At 42.5% G+C, this 22643-nt stretch overlaps 1 protein-coding gene across 5 annotated transcripts in view; it reads left to right on the top strand.

Annotated features, from left to right (window-relative positions):
* LIN54 (lin-54 DREAM MuvB core complex component) overlaps positions 1-22643 on the top strand; it is a 64146-nt gene continuing 41503 nt past the window's right edge. For 3 of the 5 annotated variants that reach the window (XM_039541948.1, XM_039541949.1, XM_039541947.1), the window contains exon 1: positions 5208-5299. In XM_039541948.1, coding sequence (XP_039397882.1) covers positions 5275-5299 — 25 coding nt within the window. In that variant the 5' untranslated portion in view covers positions 5208-5274. Of the gene's footprint in view, positions 295-5207; positions 5300-18267; positions 18388-22643 lie in introns of those variants that run through there. The other 2 variants (XM_039541951.1, XM_039541950.1) reach the window with 2 other exon arrangements.

The following is a 22643-nucleotide window of genomic DNA, read 5'->3' as shown; positions in this document are numbered from 1 at the left end:
TCTTTCGAAATCCAACCCCGGCCCCTGACATACCAGCGTCGGCAGCATAACAGCCCCAGCGGCTCCCCCCTCCCCCGCCTGCCGCTGCCAGAGGCCGGCAGCCCCCGGCCCCTCTCGCTCCGGGACCAGCCGCCCTGCAGCCGCTGAACCCCTCTCTGCCCCTGCCCCGCCGGAGCTTGGGTTCCTGCCACCGCCGACCCTGCGGCTGCTGCTGCAGCTTCGCCTGAGCGGCGAGACCCCCCCCCGCAGCGGCTCGGGCTTGTGCCCGGGGACGGGGCTGGCCTGGCCGGAAAGGTAATAACAGCCGGGGCTCGGGCTGTGCCGAGGAGAGGGAATTGGGAGCCGCTGCTCAGGCCTAACCCACCTGCCAAGGACTGAGCTTCTGCGTGACCTGTGCAGGGGGATCTAAGGCGGTGCCAACAAATGACTCAGTGTGTCATCCTCTAGAGCCTGCGTTGACACAACATGCGGCCTTATGCAGAGAGAAATCGGGGGGGGGGAAATAAATATGACTCATTCTGCCACCTTTTTTTGTTCTTAATTTTTATATATATATAAAAGGATGGAGGTGTATTTTAAAGTATGTGTGGGGATATTATGGCTTTAAAAATAATAAGCAATAGCTTTCTCATGAAGGTAGTGCTACTGATATTCATCTGGGGGGGGCTGTGATAGAGACTGAAATCCTTTTATAAAGTATGGCTACTCCTGCCGTGCCATGATCATCAAATATTATTTATATAGTGAAGTTGATCTTTAAAGCTCTAGGCAAGCACTAGCACCCTGCATCCTCTTTACCCTTTGACAGGTGTAAAAGGCCAATGAGATAGTATTATTGCACCATCATGTTGGTATCAGAATTTCTCAGGGTTTGTTTTTTAAACCAAATGGTTTTGTTGATGTTTGCTGTTCTTGAAAGAATAACCTTATTCATAACTTTAATAGATGTTAATGATACAAAGTAACCTTCAGGGTTATAAACTGGTGTTTAGTCACTACAGGTTTATGCTTAGGTTCAACAGAAATTTCTGGCAAACTTCAACATATATCATCTCTGATAACATAGAGAGAAACAAGGTGAGTGAGATAATATTTTTTGTCTCTAATATCATGGGACCAGTACAGCTGCCAACCCTGCATACAGATAGCATATGGCATTTTTCTGTAAAGGCATTTTTGGTCAAGATCTTATCACATTGCCAAATTTACAGAGTTAGGGATCGTGTTGTAGCATTGTTTCATTTTGCTTGTGTAGGTGGTACCTAGCTGAGTTAGAGCCACCCTTCCAAGCTATGGCAGAGATCCTGAGAGGTGCTGAACACCTATAATTCCTATTGCTTAGAATTTATGAGGGGCACACCCCAGACTACAGCCCTAACTGGGTAGTATAAAAAGCTTGGGGTGTTGTTATAAGAGTACACTTGATAGTTCAGCTAGGCCCTTAGACCTTTTTAATTACCTCTTTCTATAACTTTCTGAAAAATCTTTTAGCTTAAATTTTCTTGTGCATTACTAAATAGAATTCATCCTATTTTTTTAAAATCTCATACAGTAAAACCTCAGTTACAAACACTTCAGGAATAAAGATTGATTGCCACTCTGAAATGTTCACAACTCTGTACAAAATACTATGGTTGTGCTTTTGAAAGTTTACAACTGAACATTGACTTAATACAGTGTTGAAACTTTACTATTCAGAAGAAAAGTGCTGCTTTTAACCATCTTAATTTAAATGAAAAACACCGGAGAAGTTTCCCTACTTTAATTTTTTGAAATTTTCCTTTTATTTTTTTTAAGTTGTTTACATTTAACACAGTACAGTATTTATTTTTTGTTCCCTGATTGCATACTTCCTGTTCAAAATGAGGTGTGTGGTTGACCAGTCAGTTCAGAACTCTGTGGTTCTACTGTACTTGCTGTGAACTTTGTGCTCAGTGATGCCAAGTGCCTTTCACATGTTGGAAGACATTGGCTTAGAAATGTTAAGTACTTTATTCTAAAATCCCATGACATTCAGTACATGGATTTACCACTTGTTTTTAAACCCACTGAAATATGGAACTCCAGATGCACCTGCATGTGTGCAGGTGTATCTGGAATGAAGTACATTGAAATGCAGTGTCAACTGGTTAAAAAGAATTAGACTTGTTTTGAATTCTCTGAACCTTCTTCAGTCTTAACTATCATCCCTCCTCCCCACTTGTGGTGCAACAGCATAGTTTTATTTAGAAGGGTTTGTCCTTAGTAACTCTGAATGAGTTTAAACTGATTGCACTATATGTATTCTGAGCTTTAGGTTTCAGAAGCTATTGCTCCATACAGTGCATGTAAACATGAAGGATTAGTGGAATGCCATAAGAGGAGGAGAAAAGCTGTTAGGGGAAGAAGCACCAAACCTCTATCACTTAAAGGCCATGTCTACACTAGCTAGCTTACAGCAGCACAGCTATACTGCTGTAAGATCACTCGTGTAGCCGCTCTATGCCAACAGAAGAGGGCTCTCCTGTCGGCATAATAAAACTACCTCCACAAGCGGCAGCTCTATTGCCACGTGGTAGTGTGCACACTGCTATGCCAGTGGAACCCAGTCGCTCAGAGGGGTGTTGCCCCCCCTCCCCCCGAGTGACATAAGTTTTGCTGACATAAGTGGTAGCACAGACATGGCCTGACTCTCTTCATGTTTGATTTTTCCTCCCCTGGATTTAAGATAGCATTAGAGCTGGCCTTTGGTAATGGCCCTGCACTTAGTTTTGTCCAGATTAATAACCAGACCAAGAGGTGCCCTATGAGTCTGATGGCCTTTGTGATGCTTATAGGCCACTGAACTGCTAAGTCTTTTTTTCTGCTAAATTTAATATACTAGCACATTAACACTGTGTATGCAACATTTTCTGGGTATGCATACATTGCTTATTAAAGTTGAGAGAGCACCTAGTACTTTAAGTTGTTTGTTATAATGCAAGAAACAAATACAAAACACTTAATACCCTATTAGTACATGGTACAGGTTTGCCATACCAGATCAAACAACTAACAAGGGTTACCACCTGATGCTTCAGAGCAGAGCTTGAATATTTCACACCTCTTGATAGCCGGGATAGAAAAAGCTGGGAATAGAGAAGGTTCTGGGAATTCTTTTATGGAGATGGGCCTAGAACCTGATTAGATGCTCCATCTTTTGTTTTAACTGCTGAATGGTAGATAACATATGCCACTTCCTCTAGCTGTTGGAAAGATGAGCTTATGGCTAAGGGACTCAGGAGGAGAGTGTTCAATTCTTTGCTCTGCCTTTAGATATGATTTGTGAACCCAGGCTAGTCACTTAGTCTCCATGTGTTTCTATTCCCCCTTCTGCAATAAATGAGATATTACTCTCCTACTTCTCAGGGAGGATACATTTAGTGATATTTGAGGCGCTGAGATTCTACAGGACTGGGCACCATATGAGCACCTACCTACAGGAACATCTTGTTGCTGCTTTCTCTGCTCAAAAGCTCCTGAGGGAAGTGAGAAAAAATGATTTCCTCCACTAACAGTTTTTTGGGTGGTCCTCCCTTGTGAATAACATCCATCTACCACTGTTCAAAGTTTTCCAAATCAGCAGTGTAAAACTGATGTGATTCTTGCTTGCACTGCTGTCCACAGGATTCTGAATAGCAGCAGCGAAAATGACTAGAATCTTGTTAATCTGACAGTGCTGCTTATTAAAGCTATGGACAACAACAGATTAAGTCTGCATAGACTCATACCCTTTAAGATCAGAAGGGACCATCATGATCTAGTTCAAGGGTTCTCAAACTTGATTGCATTGCAACCCCCTTCTGACAGCAAAAATTACTATACAACCCCAGCAGAGGGGACCAAAGCCTGAGCCCACCTGAGTCCCATCGCACAGGGTGGGGGAGCCAAAGCCTGAGCCCCACTTCCCCAGGTGGGGAAGGGGGTCAAAGGTGAAGCCCAAGGGCTTCTGTCCCAGCCAGGGCTCAATCCCTTGGGCTTTGGCCCCAAACCCCAGAAAATGTAAGCCAGCTCTGACAATCCCATTAAAATGGGGTCATGACCCACAGTTTGAGAACCGCTGATCCAATCTGACTTCCTACCCATTGCTGGCCACAGAGCCTCACCCACCCACTATGGTAACAGACTTCTAACCTCTGGCTGAGTTACTGAAGTCCTCAAATGATGGTTTAAAGATTTCAAGTCACAGAGAATCCACCATTTGCACTAGTTTAAACCTGCAAGTGACCTATATCCCAGGTTGCAGAGGAAGGCAAAAAATCCACAGGGTCTCTGACAACCTAACCAAGGGGTAAATTCCTTCCTGACCCAAATATGAGTTAACTTCCTAATGCAAAGGTAATGTAGTTTTAAGACCAGCTTTGCTAGTAATTTAAAGGGATCTATATAATGCAGATGTCATACTCACCACATATGCACCCCCTGGAGTCAGGGTGTTATCATAGCTTTTTCTGTAGTACCCTTTACAGGCCACCTATCTTCGCACATCCCTGACTTCCAAGGTCTTCTGTGGCCTGGCCTTCTGGGCAAGTCACATAAGTTCTAAACCTCTTCTAGGATAAGAGAAGTTTACTGAAAAATCCAAGTAAACCTCTAAACTAATGAGTCTTCCACCCACTGAGACTTCACTGAAGTGCTCATACTTGCCCTACTTTTGGGCTTCCCTCCCACAGGCACCTAACCTATTCATGCAGAGTTCCTCCCCTGTTGTTTCTTGTTCAGCAGGGTTTTCTCCTACTGCCTCATCTTCCTGGGAACTCCAGCAGCTTCCCCATGGCCTCTCTTATGCTCTTTCTAGGCCTTGCCTTAAGGTTCATACCCCCAAGAAACTCTCTATCAGGTTTTTTCCTGGAAGAGTGCCCTGCCTTTTCTGCAGTCATTCTCAAAGTCTGCTTATAAGAGCTGCATCACTAGTAGCTCATATCTAGTTTTGGCCAGGAGGCAATAAAGCATTCACCCAATAGGTATGGAGCCTGTCTCTAATTGGGTTCCACCACCACAGCCACCTCCTCCTCCTCCTCTAGCAGGTGATGGGGATTCACCTAATCACAGTCTGCTTGATATCTAGTCAGTTTTAAAAAAGAGTTTTAGAAGTTTCAGTATTACACCTACCCCCTAAATTCCTACTGCCAGTCTTTATGGTTTTAATATCAAATTTTATTATAAAACAGTTTCTCTCCCATTTGTGTGAAAGACTAGCAGAAAGAGGGTAACTGATTATACAAGGGAGGAAGTGAAACTGATCACACACAAAGCATGCTAAAGTGGTCAAATGCTCAAGGTAAGCAAGTTGAAAAAATAGAAAAAAGCTTTTGTCTGTAATCTTTCACTTACACTAATTAGAGGTGTTACTTGTAACAGCAGGTAAAAAAATATTTTCAGACAGACATATGATTTTAAGTCTGTGTCTCTTTAATATTTTTTTAAAATGAAATCTTTAATTGTGCAGAAATGGCTGATTAGGGAAAGATTCCTACTGGTATGTGGGCAAATTGATTTTTCAAGCGATGCTTTTGCAGAAGAGAACCACCTGACCCCCCTGTAATGAACCTAACTAATGCTGACATGACTTACTAGTTTTCTCATCTTTAGAAATTAAGTCTATGAGACCTATATTGCCTAATATATCCTATATTGGTGACATTTTATAGTTGATAACTTAAATGCACAAGAGTAATGAAATTGTCATGACTCCCACAGTTGCAAACCTTACCCATCTTGTATAGTTGCAGTCCCTTACTTCAATATAAGTTCTGTTACACATAAAGGCATACATTTAATAACACTGAGAAGTTCAGAATGATAGATAAGTGTGAGGGAGATGAGTTGAAATTGCCATGAGAGAACCATAACTTTGAATTTTTTGATTCTTGTCTGGTCACATTTGTTTAACATATGTCTGAGAATGTAAGGGGTGTCTTTTGGCAAAACATCTGTTTAATTTTAGTTTAGTAGTTCTTGGGAATAATTAAAGGAAAAAAACTGGTTCCTTGCTCAGTATGTATTGCAACTGGATAGGATAGGGAGCAGGGATTGTTTTTGTCCTGAAATAGCCTGCTTTGGCATTGATATTTGATAGATCTTTGTTCTTCACAGTGACATGAGAGAAATTAAGTCCTCTAGGACAGCAGTTCTCAGCCAGGGGTCTGAGGCCCCCTGGGGGGCTGTGAGCAGGTCTCAGGGGGACTGCCAAGCAGGGCCAGCATTAGACTCACTGGAGTCCAGGGCAGAAAGCCCAACCCTCCGCACCTGGGGCTGAAGCCTGAGCAACTTAGCTTCACTGGGCCCCCTGGGGCATGGGGCCCTGGGCAGTTGCCCTGCTTTCTACCCCCTAATGCTGGCCCTACCTTTCATATGCAGAAAAACAGTTGTTGTAGCACAGGTGGGCTGTAGAATTTTTATAGCATGTTGGGTGGGGCCTCAGAAATAAAAAGGTTGAGAACCCCCTGCTCTGGGACAATACAAACATTTTTCTACTTGTAACAAAGTGTCTCGTATTTTTATTGGGGTGGTGGTTTGTGGAAAGAAAATGATCCTTTCTCATTTGTTTCACATGATCACTTTTTTTAAAAATCAATTTCTTTGAAAGTGAAAGTGTAACAATGAGGATAATACATACAAAAAATCTGCAGATTTGATATGGCATTACATTTTCTACTTATTTCTATTGGCCAGGACTAGGTTACAGATTCATCTTTTGTTTTACTAAAAAAAAGGTTTGTGTCTATACAACGCACAGAATATTCATTAAAAGGACTACTGCTTTAAGGAATACCTCTGCATATTCCCTCTTGAGGGTTGTACTGCTGAGCTTTGGAGGCCTTCTGGAAAGCAGTGCCTATTGGGACAGCTGCACTGAATGTTCAGTGCAGGGGTTATAAAAGTGCCGTGTGGTCCCAGCCACCTTAGTTCCTAGCTTTGTTCAGCTAGTTATGTGCCTGAAGCTATTTTAGGGGATATTTGGCTAAAAACTCCAACTTTCAAAGTGTATTATAGGTAGTAAGAAACTGTTAGGTAGTTTGTGCCATTGCAGATAGGCTTTGTCTGGACAAAGTTCCTTCATCCTTTTTGGTCATGGGTGATCGGACCGCCAAAGATCCAAGAAGAATGGATAAGAAGCATGGATTTAAGCAGTGTGCTCCTGCCCCTTCACGTTTCCAGAGGAAAACATGCACTCACATTGTTTGTGCTGCCTAGCGGAAGTCCATTCCTACAATCAACACTTGTTGTGTGGTGCCTTTACACTTGACCACCTGCCACCAATAGGCAACAGAGGGTCTATGCCTTCTTCACCAAGGACACCTGGTGAAGGAGGGCATAGATCACAAACAAGGAAAGAACTCTTGGCTTCCCTTGTGAAGGAACAAAGCAGGACTGGCTTTGTCTTTAAAGTCAGGGAAGACAGGGATTTCCACTCTGAGAAGTGAGCCTTCCCCTGTTGAAACTTTATTGGTGTTAGCAAGTGGCTCAAGTCACAGGCTGCAGGAATGACCTGAGTAGTACTTGAAGCGGGGAACCTGCTGTTCACGTTGTGGAGCTGTCCTTTCCTAGATCTCTTCATGACAGACAGAAATTTTAATTGTCCTCAGTTCTGTTCCAGAACAAGTGAGGACAAACTGGGATCGCAAATGCATTTCTGTTAAACTGGAGGAAAAAAGTGCTTTATTTGGTTCTGTTAGCGATTTAAAAATAAATAAACCAAACTAGACCATGGCGCAGAGTGTTTGTTCCAGCATGGGCCAGACAGTATTAGAACACAGATCTCCTAGATTTGTTATTGGGGGTCTTTGTTTCTTCTAGTGATGTCAGTGGCCCTGCTGTCTCAGGAACTCAGTCTTGGGTTGCATTTCAGTCTGGAATTGCACTGTGCCACAGCTTGGATAACAAGACATGGAATAATTCTGTGCAAGGGGACCTTTTAGTGGAAAATGTTTTTACTTGGGATAGTAGATGATAATCCTTTTCTACATTCTGGGTGTATGCAATCTATTTTGGGCTACCTATTCTACCTAAAATCTCTCAGTCTCTCCTTGTCTTTTATAAAGGTATGTGTCTGCCATCTCAGTGTATCATCTGCCAATGGACAGTTCTATTGCATTCAGCCCTCTCACTATCAAAACATTCCTGAAAGGTGTAGTGAACAGTTCCCCTCTAGTAAGAGATCTTAACCCTGTGCTGACATGTTTGGTGGACTCACCGTTTGAGCCCTTGGAAGCGTGCTCTTTATTTCACCTGTTAGAAAAGACAGCCATTATAATCAGAGTTTCATCTCTGAGCAGAGTGAGTGGCAGGTTTTAATTCTCTCTATTGTATTCCACAGGGACTACTTTGTCCTGCATTGTCATCCAAAATTTATTCTGACACAAAAATGCTCTGGTGTGTAACAGTCAAAGTTGCTCAAGTTTGGGCTAGTAATAGTTGACATTAAAACCTAGGAATTCTGCCACTAAGTTATCGCACACACAACAACCAATCAACAATAAGATATACTAAGCACAATATTTATTTGTCCCATTCAACACAGTTACAAGCAAACCATCCAACAAAGCAAGCTTATCGGTCCATGTGTTATGGTCCAAGCATAACATTTAAAAACAATCAGAGACAACTTTGTCCATCCATAAGAAAGTTTCAGTGATCAATGTCCATCAACACTAGACTACTTTATATTTGGTTATGCAGTTGTTCTGCAAATTCAATCCACAGGTAACACAGGAATAGATAATTTTTTCACATCTTAGCTCATAGTGTTAAATAGCATGCCAGTAGCTATCATTTACTCTATTAATCCAACACTTCACATGCCAGCAGCACATTGTGGTAGTGCCTATAAAAATCTCATAAACCTAGAAAATGAATTTATAGAAATGAGATGAAAAATTAAAGGATAGTGTCCTGAGAATCTCAAAGCATTTTACATATGTGGGTCGCTTTTCCCTAATTTTTTTAGATAGGGAAACAGAATCACAGAGTGATTGCTAAAGGGACAGTATGAATTATGGACCCACGACTTCTTACATAATGAAGTGAGAATTACAAAAAAAAAAAAAAAAATCTAACAGCATAGTTAATTTCGTTCTGAGTATGGCCACTGGAAATAAACTGGTCTCTCATACCAGTATTGGTCTTGTTTCCAGTCAGCATCACTTTTAGGTTTTAATTCAAAAGCAAAGGCTTGGGTTACAAGCGCTGCAAAGGGTTTGGTTTTTTGTTTAAACAATTCCATTGGAATAAAAATTTGCTGTTGGTCTTCACTTTTATAAAACCTGTATTTGAGGGTAAATGGGACCCCACAATGTCCTCCTAAGTGACTTGTCCAAGGTTACACAGTGAATCAGTGCTGGGTGGAAACAAAGCTCAAGTCTCCCTGGTCTAACCATTAGAAAATGTTGCATTCGCTATTTGTTTCCCAAAAAGAAAAGGGAACAAAAGTCATTTTTACAACAGCTTCAAAACTTTGTAGCTCTGAGTTTTAGGTCCCTTTGTTCCTGTATTGGTCCATTTAACAAGAGGAATAGGGAGAAGGAGGAGTAGTGGACCTTGTGAAATTGAAAGACAGTTTCAAATTTCCTGTAAATAAGAAATTACATCTGCTACTTGCCTGATGCTGAAAATCATAAGCTGTAAATATTTCACTAGAAGCAATAAAGCAATTAAAATTGCTTGTGATCCTCCTGATAAATTTGTCTTACAGCATTATAAAGGGAAGACATAGCACATTATCTTCCCTTATTTCACATATTTTCAGTGTTACCACTTGCAGTTGCATAATAACTAGAAGAGAGATGTGCAGTGCAATAAATAATTATGAATCCAGCAATAATTATCTATCTCTTTATGGAAGTAGCACAGTTTTTGGTGATAAAAGTGAATTTTCAAAATGCTTAGCAGTTTATTGCTAATGATAGAAAGATAACTGATGTATGATAGGTGTTAGAGAATTCTTTTTAAAAAATTAATATTTGGTGTTCCATTTCTGACATATGAAGGCTCTTAGACTTTTTTTTAAATAAATGCTTAAATGTGACCTCCACACTATTCAAAAATCACAGAAATAAAATTCTTAGATTTGGAATACTGTTGTGCTTGAAGTGTGTGTGTGTGTCTGTTTACACACATACATGTCACAGACAAAAATAAAAGACCACAAAACTCCTAATTAAAATCAGGTTAATTTAAAAATTACATTATATAAATCAATGAGGCCAGTGAGTTGCTAGTGAAGTGTAATTAGTCATTTATTTTCTTATGATCTATTTGCCTTCACATGTAATCTGATGTGAATTCCATACATAATGTGGAGATGGGCAGGCATCTTGTATTTTGTTTTTAAACCTATACCTGCTGTTATTTAGTGCACTGAATTGTTGGGGCACCTTTTACTATGTATTAAAAATACTCCTGTGGTTAAGGGAAGATTCTGTTACTCATTTCAAGCACCAGTTAGGGAACTTAAATATAATCGTTTAGGTATTTGTAATATTACTGTCACCAGGTTATTTAGGCACCAACTGTTTAATGTCCTTTGTGGGTAATATTAGATTGTTTTTATTTCATCATGAAGGATAAAGGGGAGACAACTCTTCCTAGTGACTAGAGCAGGGGATTGGGAGTCAGGCCTTCTGGTTTTGTGAATCATGTACAATGTGATTGTAGGCATCTTATCTATCTTTTTAATGCCTCAGTTTAATCCATGTGTAAAATGGGTATAATATTTACATTACTCCTGAGGATGTTGTCATATTTGGTAGAGCACTTTGTGATCCTCAGCTAAAAGAGACTTTTTATTTGCAAATTACTGCAATTATTAAATTCTTATTTTCATCTCACCTGTGTTGTACTGAGATTCTTCTGCTTGTCCTGAGCTCTGTTGAGGATCTGGGAATAGTAGGATAGAACCTGAGTTTCCTAGATATAATAGATTAGTTAAATTCAAGTGACAGCCTTAACAGTACCTAATTGCCATTTATGCCTTTTGGAAATCCCCCCCCCCCCCCCCAATGTGAATGTGTTGCAATTATTTTTGTTTAGTTTCCTCTGTTTTTAAGACCAGGATTCAGCTAATGATGGAATAATAATATGTTGCATAAGACGCATCCGGAATTATCTTCTTACTAGGAGGTACTTTTCCATACAATATTATCATCTGTTTTTGGCAATACAGTGCCCCATTAAAATCTGTGTTGTAAGTATTCTATTCCCTGAAGTGAGACTCTGCAAAGTAAACTATAAAATGCAGTTTAACTGCTTATGGATCAGTGCTCTTAAGATAAACCAATAACATACTATGTAATTATTACACAACATGCTATATAAAGTCCTACTAAAATTTGTAGCTTAAGTATTCTGTTTATTGCAATGGACCTTTGTACAGTAACAATAATGCTTAGATCCACTCCTGCTGAAATTACTGGCAGAGGGCTTGATCTTGAGAGGTGCTGAGTGTAGCAATTCCCATCTGAAATCAGTGTGAATTGTGTGTGTTCCCTGCCACTCAGTATCAGGCCCAGAATGGCAGCTGAAACATTTCTTGTTCCAAAGTGTGTGTTTAATGTGATATTGTCATCGGTTCTGAAATCTTCCACTGCTTGGCATAAAGGGACACTATAAACTTAAGCACCATATTCTAAATAAACTTCTTTGCCTTGGTTACCCTTGAGGTAATTAAAAAGGAAATAATTTTTATATCTACTTTACCCCATTTATGTTCTTCATTTACTTTTTGCAGTTCTCTCATTTTGGATAATGAAAATCAATGAAGATGGATTCACGATTCTAGTTTTTCACTTTCAGGTTCTTAGTGGTGTAATGTTTGGGTTTCAAAAGCTGCAGGGGAATGGTGTGTATTTAAAAGCTGTTTTCACAGTTATTTTAGTTGTGCGGCTATTTCTGTTGGTTCTCACAATTTACATGTGAATGCTGGGTCAGATTTAAGGTGAGAATCCATAACAAAGGCCAATATGTATTTGATTGGATGATTTGAGTGTAGAGAAGCATAAGGCTGACTATATGGACATTTTCAACATGTGTTTATTGATATTGCCCATCATCACTGGATCTTTTTTTCAGTTTCTGTGAAACTGCATGAAATCGACAAAAGCTGGCATGAAACCAAAAGAGGGGTAAAGGAAAAGCTGTTAGTCTGTGACTTTTACACAGGAGACTGTTGTGAAATTAGAATATGGCTTCCAATTTAAAATTAAACCTTCTAACTATTCCTACAACGTTTTATTGGAGTGAATGGTGCATGCATCCAATTCCTTTCTGCTGAATGTAATATTTAACATTTGTGTAATAAATGGCAAACGTTTTTAAGGTTTTCATGTTAACGTAATTGCGCAGCCTAAAACCATTTCTCTTAATTAAAAGGGGGCGGGGAGAGAACAAAAGAAACATGGGTATTTAAGCTAATTTGTAACTTTGTTTTCTTGGTAACCCCAGCGTTATCTTATTTATCAAGTTGCCCACTGACACCTTGTTGCTGCCTTCCTAAGCAGGACATGCCCATGTATGTCAGGGGCATTTTTCTTCTTCAGATCTGTGAAATGTTAATTAACCAGCTTGGTAAACAGTATTTATATCTGTAAAGCTATCTACAAACAGTAACCATGGCTAGGGCTACGATTTTGTGACTAAGATCAAGGAAGTCACGGAATCCGCAACTTCCAGAGACCTCCGTGACTTGAGCCCCCACCTCCTGGGAGCTGTAGGGTTCCCTGCTACCCCTAGCAGGTGGCCGGGGTGCCCCGGAGTACAGAACTGATGCAGGCGGCCCGGGGTGCCCCGGAGCGCCGAGCCAGGCCCCCCGGGTGGTGTGGGGAGCCTGCAGCTCCCCATTTTGTCATGCATATTTTTAGTAAAAGTTACAGATAGGCTTCCGTGAATTTTTCTTTATTGCCCATGACCTGTCCGTGACTTTTACTAAAAATATCCATGGCAAACTCTTAGCCTTAACTATGGCTATGTCTAAGCTAGCACTTTTGTTGGTAAAACATTTGTCGGTTAGGAGTGTGAAAAACCACACTCCTGACTGACATAAGTTTCACCAACAAAAGTGCCAGTTTGGACAGTACTATGTAGGCGGGAGACGTAGCTGCCGCTGCTTGTTGGGGGTGGTTTAATTATGCCGTATGAGCTCTCTCTCCTGCCAGTATAGTGCAGCTACATGGGAGACCTTACAGCAGCACAGCGGTGCTGCTGTAAGGTCTGTAGTGTAGACCTAGCCTTAGTGTTAAGTATTATTAAAGGAGAGTCACTGTTACTCAGCAAGTGGAGTTTCCCATTGATTCTGTCACTCCATGTCTGGAATTAGCAGAACCAGATGGAATTTGACTTTCCTGAATTTGCAATGAGGCATAAATAACAATTTAGTCAGCTCTGAGAAGTTTGGCAGGTGCTACAACAAAAATACATACACATTCTTGAAAGTCAGGATGATGAAATGTAGCTATGGGTATGTCTACACTACGGGATTATTCCAATTTTACAGAAACCATTTTTTAAAAACAGATTGTATAAAGTCGAGTGCACGCGGCCACACTAAGCACATTCATTCGGCGGTGTGCGTCCACGTACCGAGGCTAGCGTCGATTTCCGGAGTGTTGCACTGTGGGTAGCTATCCCATAGCTATCCCATAGTTCCCGTAGTCTCCCCCGCCCATTAGAATTCTGGGTTGAGATCCCAGTGCCTGATGGGGCAAAAAACATTGTCGCGGGTGGTTCTGGGTACAGCCTCACCCCTCCCTCCGTGCAAGTAGCAGACAACAGTTTCGCGCCTTTTTCCCTGGGTGAACTGTGCAGACGCCATTCCATGGCAAGCATGGACCCTGCTCAGCTCAAGACAGCAATCATGGACGTTGTAAACACCTCGCGCATTCTCGTGCAGTCAATGCTGAACCAGGACCTGCAAAACCAATCGAGGAGGAGGCGGCTACGGCAGCGCGGCGACGAGAGCGATGAGGACATGGACACAGAATTCTCTCAAACCGCGGGCCCCTGCACTTTGGAGATCCTGCTGGTAATGGGGCAGGTTCTAGCCATTGAACGCCGATTTTGGGCCCGGGAAACAAGCACAGACTGGTGGGACCGCATAGTGTTGCAGGTGTGGGACGATTCCCAGTGGCTGCTAAACTTTCGCATGCGTAAGGGCACTTTCATGGAACTTTGTGACTTGCTTTCCCCTGCCCTGAAACGCCAGAATACCAAGATGAGAGCAGCCGTCACAGTTGAGAAGCAAGTGGCGAGAGCCCTCTGGAAGCCTGCAACGCCAGACAGCTACTGGTCAGTCGGGAATCAATTTGGAGTGGGCAAATCTACTGTGGAGGCTACTGTGATGCAAGTAGCCTAAGCAATCATTAAGCTGCTGCTACGAAAGGTTGTGACTCTGGGAAATGTGCAGGTCATAGTGGATGGCTTTGCTGCAATGGGATTCCCTAACTGTGGTGGGGCGATAGATGGAACCCATATCCCTATCTTGGTACCGGAGCACCAGGGCACCCAGTACGTAAACCGCAAGGGGTACTTTTCCATGGCGCTGCAAGCACTGGTGGATCACAAGAGACGTTTCACCAACATCCACGTGGGATGGCTGGGAAGGATTCATGACGCTCGCGTCTTCAGGAACACTACTGTTTAAACGGCTGCAGCAAGGGAATTACTTCCCAGACCAGAAAATAACAGTTGGGGATGTTGAAATGCCTGTAGTTATCCTGAGGGACCCAGCCTACCCCTTGATGCCGTGGCTCATGAAGCCATACACAGGCAGCCTGGACAGTAGTCAGGAGTTGTTCAACTACAGGCTGAGCAAGTGCAGAATGGTGGTAGAATGTGCATTTGGCCGTTTAAAGGCGTGCTGGTGCACATTACTGACTCGCTCAGACCTCAGCCAAACCAATGTCCCCTTTGTTATTGCTGCTTGCTGTGTGCTCCACAATCTCTGAGAGAGTAAGGGGGAGACCTTTATGGCGGGGTGGGAGGCTGAGGCAAATCACCTGGCCGCTGATTATGCGCAGCCAGACACCAGGGCAATTAGAAGAGCACACCAGGAAGCAATGTGCATCAGAGAAGCTTTGAAAACCAGTTTCATCACGGGCCAGGGTACGGTGTGACTGTTGTGTTTGTTTCTTGATGAAACCCCCCCTACCCCCCCGATTGACTCATTCCCTGTAAGCCACCCACCCTCCCCCTTCGATTACCGCTTGCTTCCTAAGGAAATAAAGTCACTCTCGTTTAAAAATCATGTATTCTTTATTAATTAATTATAAAAAGAGGGAGAGAACTGACAAGGTAGCCCAGGTGGGATTTGGGAGGAGGATGAGAGGGAAGGAAAAGGCCACCAAAAAAATTTCAAAATAATGACAGCCTTTTGGTTGGGCTGTCCACTGGGGTGGAATGGGCGGGTGCACGGAGCCTCCCCCTACGCGTTCTTAAGTCGTCTGGTGGGTGAGGAGGCTAAGGAACATGGTGAGGGGGGAGGGCGGTTATACAGGGGCTGCAGCGGCACTCTGTGATCCTGCTGCCGTTCCTGACGCTCCACCAGATGCCGGAGCATGTCCGTTTGATCACGCAGCAGCTCCAGCGTTACATCATGCCTCCTCTGATCTTCCTGCCGCCACCTCTCATCTCGAGTGTCTCTCCTCTCCTCACGTTCACTGGCATCTTTCCTGTACTTTGATACCACGTCCTTCCACTCATTCAGATGAGCTCTTTCATTGTGGGTCACTTCCATGATTTCCGAGAACATTTCGTCTCGCGTCTTTTTTTTTCGCCGCCTTATCTGAGATAGACTTCGGGATGGAGGAGGGAGACTTGAAAAATTTGCAGCTGCAGGAGGGAGGGAAAAAAGGGAGAGAAGTATTTAAAAAGATACATTTTACAGAACAATGGTTATACTCTTTCACGGTGAACAACACTATTCACCTTACATTGAACGTGTGATCTCACTACAAGGTCGCATTTTGCATCTTAATATTGAGTGCTGCGGCTTTGGTGTTAGAGATCACAGACGCAGGTCCGGGCATCAGAATTCGGCTTGCATGCGGCCATGGTAAGCCATTGTCTTTTGGCTTCTGCAGCCTTCATATATCCAGCGCCCTCCTTTCCCAAATAGCAAGCAAAGCCCGTTGAGTGCTGCTTCTTTCCTGTTAATGTGCAGCACCAGAACCTCCCCCATCCAATTATCTGGGATGATCGCTTTACCCCTCCCCCCACCACGTGGCTGGTAGCGAGGAAGATCCCAGCTAGCCAAACGCGAAAAAGCTCAGCACCAATCACACCCCCTCTCCCCCCCGGCTTGGCTAAATGCAGGGAAGGATTTCTTTTAAGCCACAGGCAAACAGCCCAGCCATCTCTGAAACCCTTAATTAAATTCCCGTATTTCAACCAGGTTACCGTGAACGATATCACTCTCCTGAGGATAACACAGCGAGATAAAGAACGGATGTTGCTTGAATGCCAGCAAACACCAGGACCGTACGCAGCTAGGCTTTGTCATTCAATGATACCAGATTATTTGCTACATGCATGGCATGGTCAAGTGTCCTACCATGGAGGACGGAATAAGGCTGCCCTGCCCAGAAACCTTCTGCAAAGGCTTTTGGAGTACCTCCAGGAGAGCTTCATGGAGATGTCCCTGGAGGATTTCCGCTCCATCCCCAGACATGTTAACAGACTTTTCCAGTAACTTTACTGGCCGCGAATGCATCCCAAGTCCTCAGGGCAAATTAATCATTAAAAAACGCTTGCTTTTAAACCATGTTTTATATTTACAAAGGTACATTCACCAGAGGTCCCTTCCATGGCTTCATTGTCTGGGATAGTGGCTTTTGGGAGGGCTGGGAGGGAACTTCTGTCAGGCTGAGAAAAAGCTCCTGGCTGTTGGGGAGAACGGAGTGCTGAGTGCTCTCTGCAAGCTCGTCCTCCTCTTCCTCCTCCTCATCTTCCCCATCCGCAGAATCCTCAGGCACGGCTGAGATTACCACCCCCACCTCGGAATCCACGGACAGGGGTGGGGTAGTGGTGGTGGACCCCTCTAGAATTGCCTGCAGCTCAGCGTAGAAGCGGCATGTTTTCGGCCCTGCCCCGAACCTTCCGTTTGCTTCTTTGGTTTTCTGGTAGGCTTGTCTGAGCTCTTTAACTTTCACACGGCACTGTACTGAGTCCCTGCTGTGGCCTCTCTCCATCATGGCCCTGGAAATTTTTTCAAATGTTTTTTCATTTCATCTTTTGGAACGGAGTTCTGTTAGCACGGAATCCTCTCCCCATATAGCGATCAGATCCAGTACCTCCCGTGAGGTCTATGCTGGAGCTCTTTTCTGATTCTCAGACTGCATAGTTACCTGTGCTGATGAGCTCTGCGTGGTCTCCTGTGCTGGTGAGCTCTCCACGCTGGGCAAACAGGAAATGAAATTCAAAAGTTCGCGGGGCTTTTCCTGTCTACCTGGCCAGTGCATCCGACTCCAGATTGCTGTCCAGAGCGGTCACAATGGTGCACTGTGGGATAGCTCCCGGAGGCCAATACCGTCGAATTGCAGCCACACTAACCCTATTCCGAAATGGCAATACCGATTTGAGCGCTACTCCCCTCGTCGAGGAGTACAGATATCGATATTAAGAGCCCTTTATATCAATATGAAGGGCTTCGTTATGTGGACAGGTGCAGGGTTAATTCGGTTTAACGCTGCTAAATTCAGTATAAACCCATAGTGTAGACCAGGCCTATGACTTGAATTGCAGAAGAATCACAGCTGTTATATGATGTATTGATCACATCTCTCATTATACACATTCAGCTAGTACAAAAGAATTAGGTAACAACCGTGGGGCTTTGTTTTCTGTTGAAAAGGTCAGATGATCTTATAAATCAACTTAGTTCACTAGATCCCCATAACTCAAGGTTTTTCTTTTAAAATGTTATTAAATACATCTCTATATTTTTCATCTATGCCATGCATGGGTTATGCCCCCTCCAAATGTTCTTTACTATTTGAGGTCACACTTGGGGAATTATGAGATTTTTCTTTTATGTGGGTTACAGTGTATAACTCTGTAATCCATGTTTTATAATCTTTTTAATAACCATGCATTGTAGGATGCTGCTTTGTAGAAAACTGTTCAGTAGCCTGGAAGTATAAGGCATTTCATAGGACTGCTGACAGATGTACAATATATTATTGCTGTCCTTTCTCCCCCAAAAAAAGAGTTGAGTGGGAAGAAAAGAACCAAGCAGGAACAACTTGTGTCTACGTTTTAGGGCTTGGACACACTTGTGAGTTACAGCGCCGGATACGCTCGCTCACTCCCCGTCCACATTGGCAAGGCATGTAGAGTGCTCTGACTCCGCGGCTAGAGCGTTCCTGGTGCTCCACCTCGGTGAGTAAAATAATGTTTGATGTGCCCCCGCTGGAGCGCCCCAGCTTCAGTGTGAACGAGGTGTTGCATTACTGAGCTCTGATCAGCCTCCGGAAACGTCCCATAATCCCCTTAAGTCAAGTGGCCACTCTTGTCATTGTTCTGGATATGCCCTTTGAAAGCTCTGTTTGACAGCCGGCTGCTTATCTGCTCCGAGACAAAGCAACCACTACTGTGGAATGCTGTGTGTGAGAGAGAGGGGTGGGGGGAGGGGGAGTCTGCTGCTGTCTGAATTTACAAGACAGCATGCTGACAGGCTCTCAGCCGCCCCCCCCCCAAAACCCCACTCTGTCTCCCCTCACATACACACAACACTCTCCCTGTCACTCCCCATTTGAAAAGCACGTTACAGTCACTTCGATGCTGGGATAGCTACCACAATGCACTGCTCTCTGTGGCCATTGCAAGAGCTGGTAATGTGGCCACGCCAGCACGCTTGAAGCTGTCAGTGTGGACAGACTGCAGTGCTTTCCCTACTGCGCTCTACGAAGGCTAGTTTAACTCAAAGCGCTCTACATCTGCAAGTGTAGCCATGCCCTTAGAATGTGACTGTAAGGGGACACAGCATATCTAGAACTTGATGAACTGAAAATCAGCTATGGAATATTCCATATAGACCTACTTTAATCAGATAGATGCTATGGAAGGAAGGCTGATGAAAATATGCTTGTATCACTCCTGTCGATCTTTTTTTATTTTATCAAGGTTCTAGATGTGCTGTTCCCCCTTCCTGTAATGTTGTATGTCATGAGCAGGACACGAAAAATTTACAAAACATTGATTGGCTGAGTCCTGTCAAAGTGCTTGGCCTTTTTGCCATTCCCAACTGCTGCAGGGGGAGAGCGTGGTCAGATTTCTACAAGGGTGTTGTCCCTGAATCCTTCTTGGGTCCTCCTCTTTAGTCTCTGACTAGTAGGTAGCTCCACCCATTCTAGATGCAGGAGGGGAAAAGAAACTCCCTTTTCCCCCTTCCAGTAGCTACTCTAAGGGGTAGGGTTATGCCTCCAGTACCCCCTGTGTTTAGAGGGGGCCAGTGCTTCCACAGAGCCTCCTATGTGGTGCTACGGGGGTAGAGTTGGAGGGCCTCGTCTCTGAGCCTCATGGGGACAGGTCTTCATTATTCCACCTCTTCCCCAGCCTCTATTTGGTTTTTATCCTCTGTCCCCAGGAATAAATCCAGTGCCCGTTTCTGTTGCTGTTCACAGCTTTCCCAGTCTGCAGTAGCAGCACTATGGAATTGGTATCATTCTTGACAGTGTCACTGCTGCCCCATAGGATTCTGAATCACAGCAGTGAAACTGCCCAGTTCTTCATCTCACTCAGTTACTGCCTTGCAAAGCACAAAGCTGCAATAGATGCCTGGGAGCTGGCTGTCTACAGACTTGCGTCTCCATAAGATTACATTCACTTCATGTATGGAAGGGCTAAAAACTTCAGTTTTTAATTAAACTTTACATTAAGGGAGAAATTGATGCCTTAGCCATACTTGCCAGGCAATGGTTCCCACTTGCTACTGAGATGAGTAGATTTTGGGAAGTATTTCTCAGTTTGCATGCAGCTCATTGTAATATTCAAAATCTCGGGTTTTATGCCCTGCCTCGAGGAGACAGTAGGCCATAGTTTCGACTGTGTAATCATTGGCCAGACACTGCTTTAGTTTGACTATTACTTTTGTCTTGGGCCTAATTGTTTACTATTAATATAGTTTCAAGAACTTTTTAAAAATGGAGATGGAATTTTTGATCCTTAAGACAGTGCAAGAACAGTGTAATAGTATAGTATCTTGGGTTCATGTTATTGGTGCTTCCCAGTACTTTGTGTAAATGCAATTTTTATATGGTTTGTGTTGAGACATTGTTTTGTTAGTGAAGTGTAATGTAATCCTAATTATTATTTTGGAATCTAAAACTTTGATACTTTGATCTTGTAGCAGTGATTAACAGCTTAATAACTTTGGTAAAGTCTGACATCTGAATGGGTTCCTTTCTGTTCTTCTTGCATTATACGTTCAACAGAACTGGTCATAAAATCCAGCTGCCTTGCAGGTCTGTTTTTAATTCGTGTTTGTTACATATTTATTCCACTGGTCTATTGTCTCTTAATCCCCTCTTAGGGGAAAAAGGATTTGTGTTTTTCTTGTTCCTTTATGGTTTGTAAAAGAAGGGTCTGAACACCCTTACTCATTACTCATCTTTTTTAGGTTTTTTTTGGCTTGAAAACAAGGCTTGTTCTTACCTTACCTTGCTCTATATTTTCCTTGTTTGCCTTAAAAATATCAGGAATACCAAGTAAATTGTCTTCCTTGTTTTTGATGACAAATTCCTTGAGTGACTCAAGTGAAGTCAGAGCTTCTGCAGCCCTTAATTGAAGGGATTGCTATGTTGTATCCTTAACAAAGAGAGATTTTTCTTTCTATTGCTTGTTAGAAGGATATTAAGAGAAATAGAGTTTTAAACAATCTACTTCCTTGGTATCTCTAATGTCATAACTTAGTATTTCTCAATTCCCCTATTAACTCTTCCCAGGTATACAAGATCTGAATTTCTAATATAAAACAGCTTAAACATATGAAAATCATTTCCATTAGGACCTCTGTTATACATAACAAGGAAACAAAAAATAATATTCCAATTTTTTTTTCCTTTGTAGGTCAAAGTTAGGAATTTAGGCTGTTTACTTTTTCGTACCCTTTCTAGATGTACCACTATAACCTTCATGGACGTTGACTAGAATTTGAATTGTATTCTGAGAAATCCCATTTGTGTTTTGTGGTTTTTTTTGGTTAGTTTTATATTTTTTGTTGGTATATTGTTCAAAACAAAAGCAGGACGTAAGTTTATACATGCTATTATTGTTTCCTGCATGGATCTTATTATTTTTACATTTGGGTATGGGTTTACTATTTTGGTAAAGAAAATAACCTGTCTATGCTTCTGCAGTAGATTTTTTTCAGCAACAATCGGTTCAATAGTTAAGTACCACACACTGCCCAAATTAGTAGCTTTAAAAAATAGTCCTGCAGACCATAACTCATGGAGGAGACTTTATTTTTTTTCTCTCACCCTCTCCCTCCCACCTTACCTCACCAACATTGATTTTGGAGCTACAGCCTCTCTCTTCACTTCTCAGAAATTCATTAACTGCAGTGCAGTTTTGTTATCTCAGCTAATTATTTACAAAGAACCATGTTTTATGCTTCTAACCATATTAAAATTCTACATCTTTTGTTTGCTCTAAATTATTGCGCACAATTTTGAAAAAATAAATCAAACAATCCCCCAAACCTGACCACAGCCTATAATTGGTAGGGCTTTTAAGACAGCTGAAATGTTAGTGTTTTTAATTTTTCTTCTGTTTTTTCATTTACAAAAAAGGATGACATGCTACCATTATCTGTCTGTAAGGGGAGTTCTACATACTGCTCTATTTCTTTCATGGATAGTGGACACAAATATTTCCAGAGACGTATTTAGAGGCTATTAGGCTTTCAGGGAACAACTATATCTATGAGGTTCTCCACTATCAGTCCAAAAAGCAAAACACTACAGAGGAAATCTTGGATAGTCCTCCTCAGTAGAGACCATCTTAAGTCCATTGAAGTTAACAGAAAGTCTCCCATTAATTTAATTGAGCTGTGGAAGACGTGGATTTATGGGGCACAAACAACATAGGGTGACCAGATGTTCTGATTTTATAGGGACAGTCCTGATTTTTGGGTCTTTTTCTTACATAAGCTCCTATCACCTCCCACCCCCTGTCCCGATTTTTCACATTTGCTGTCTGGTCACCCTACAAACAACATGCAGAGATCTCGGCACATTTGAGTTGTTGTAGCACTTCTGAGCAGTTCATTTTCTATTTCTGTCTCTTGGGAGCTGAAAGATTTTAACAATCTTTTCTTCTCATCCTGCAAGAAGATTATTTTTCTAATTAACCTTGTATTGTATTGTCCGATTGTTTATGGCTAGTGTAAAACCTAGGAGAATCATATTGCTCTGAACGTGAGTAGCAGATGTGGCCCAATGCATCTGGGTTGGTTTTTTACTCTTGAGGGGTTGTGGTAGTGTTATATCCTAGTTATATCCTAGTGTGGAAAGATCTTGCTGAGATTTTCTTGGTTTTGGGCTTGGATTCTGAAACCCTTACTTCTGTAAGGGCTTTCTTGGTACTTTGCTCAATATGGTGACATTATTCTCTGAGCCCACACAGTTCTAAAT

This window comes from Mauremys reevesii, linkage group 5, assembly GCF_016161935.1.
Source record: "Mauremys reevesii isolate NIE-2019 linkage group 5, ASM1616193v1, whole genome shotgun sequence".
Taxonomy (NCBI): Eukaryota; Metazoa; Chordata; order Testudines; family Geoemydidae; genus Mauremys; species Mauremys reevesii.
The sequence above is the reverse complement of the archived record's forward strand: the minus strand, read 5'-3'. Positions and strand labels throughout refer to the sequence as shown.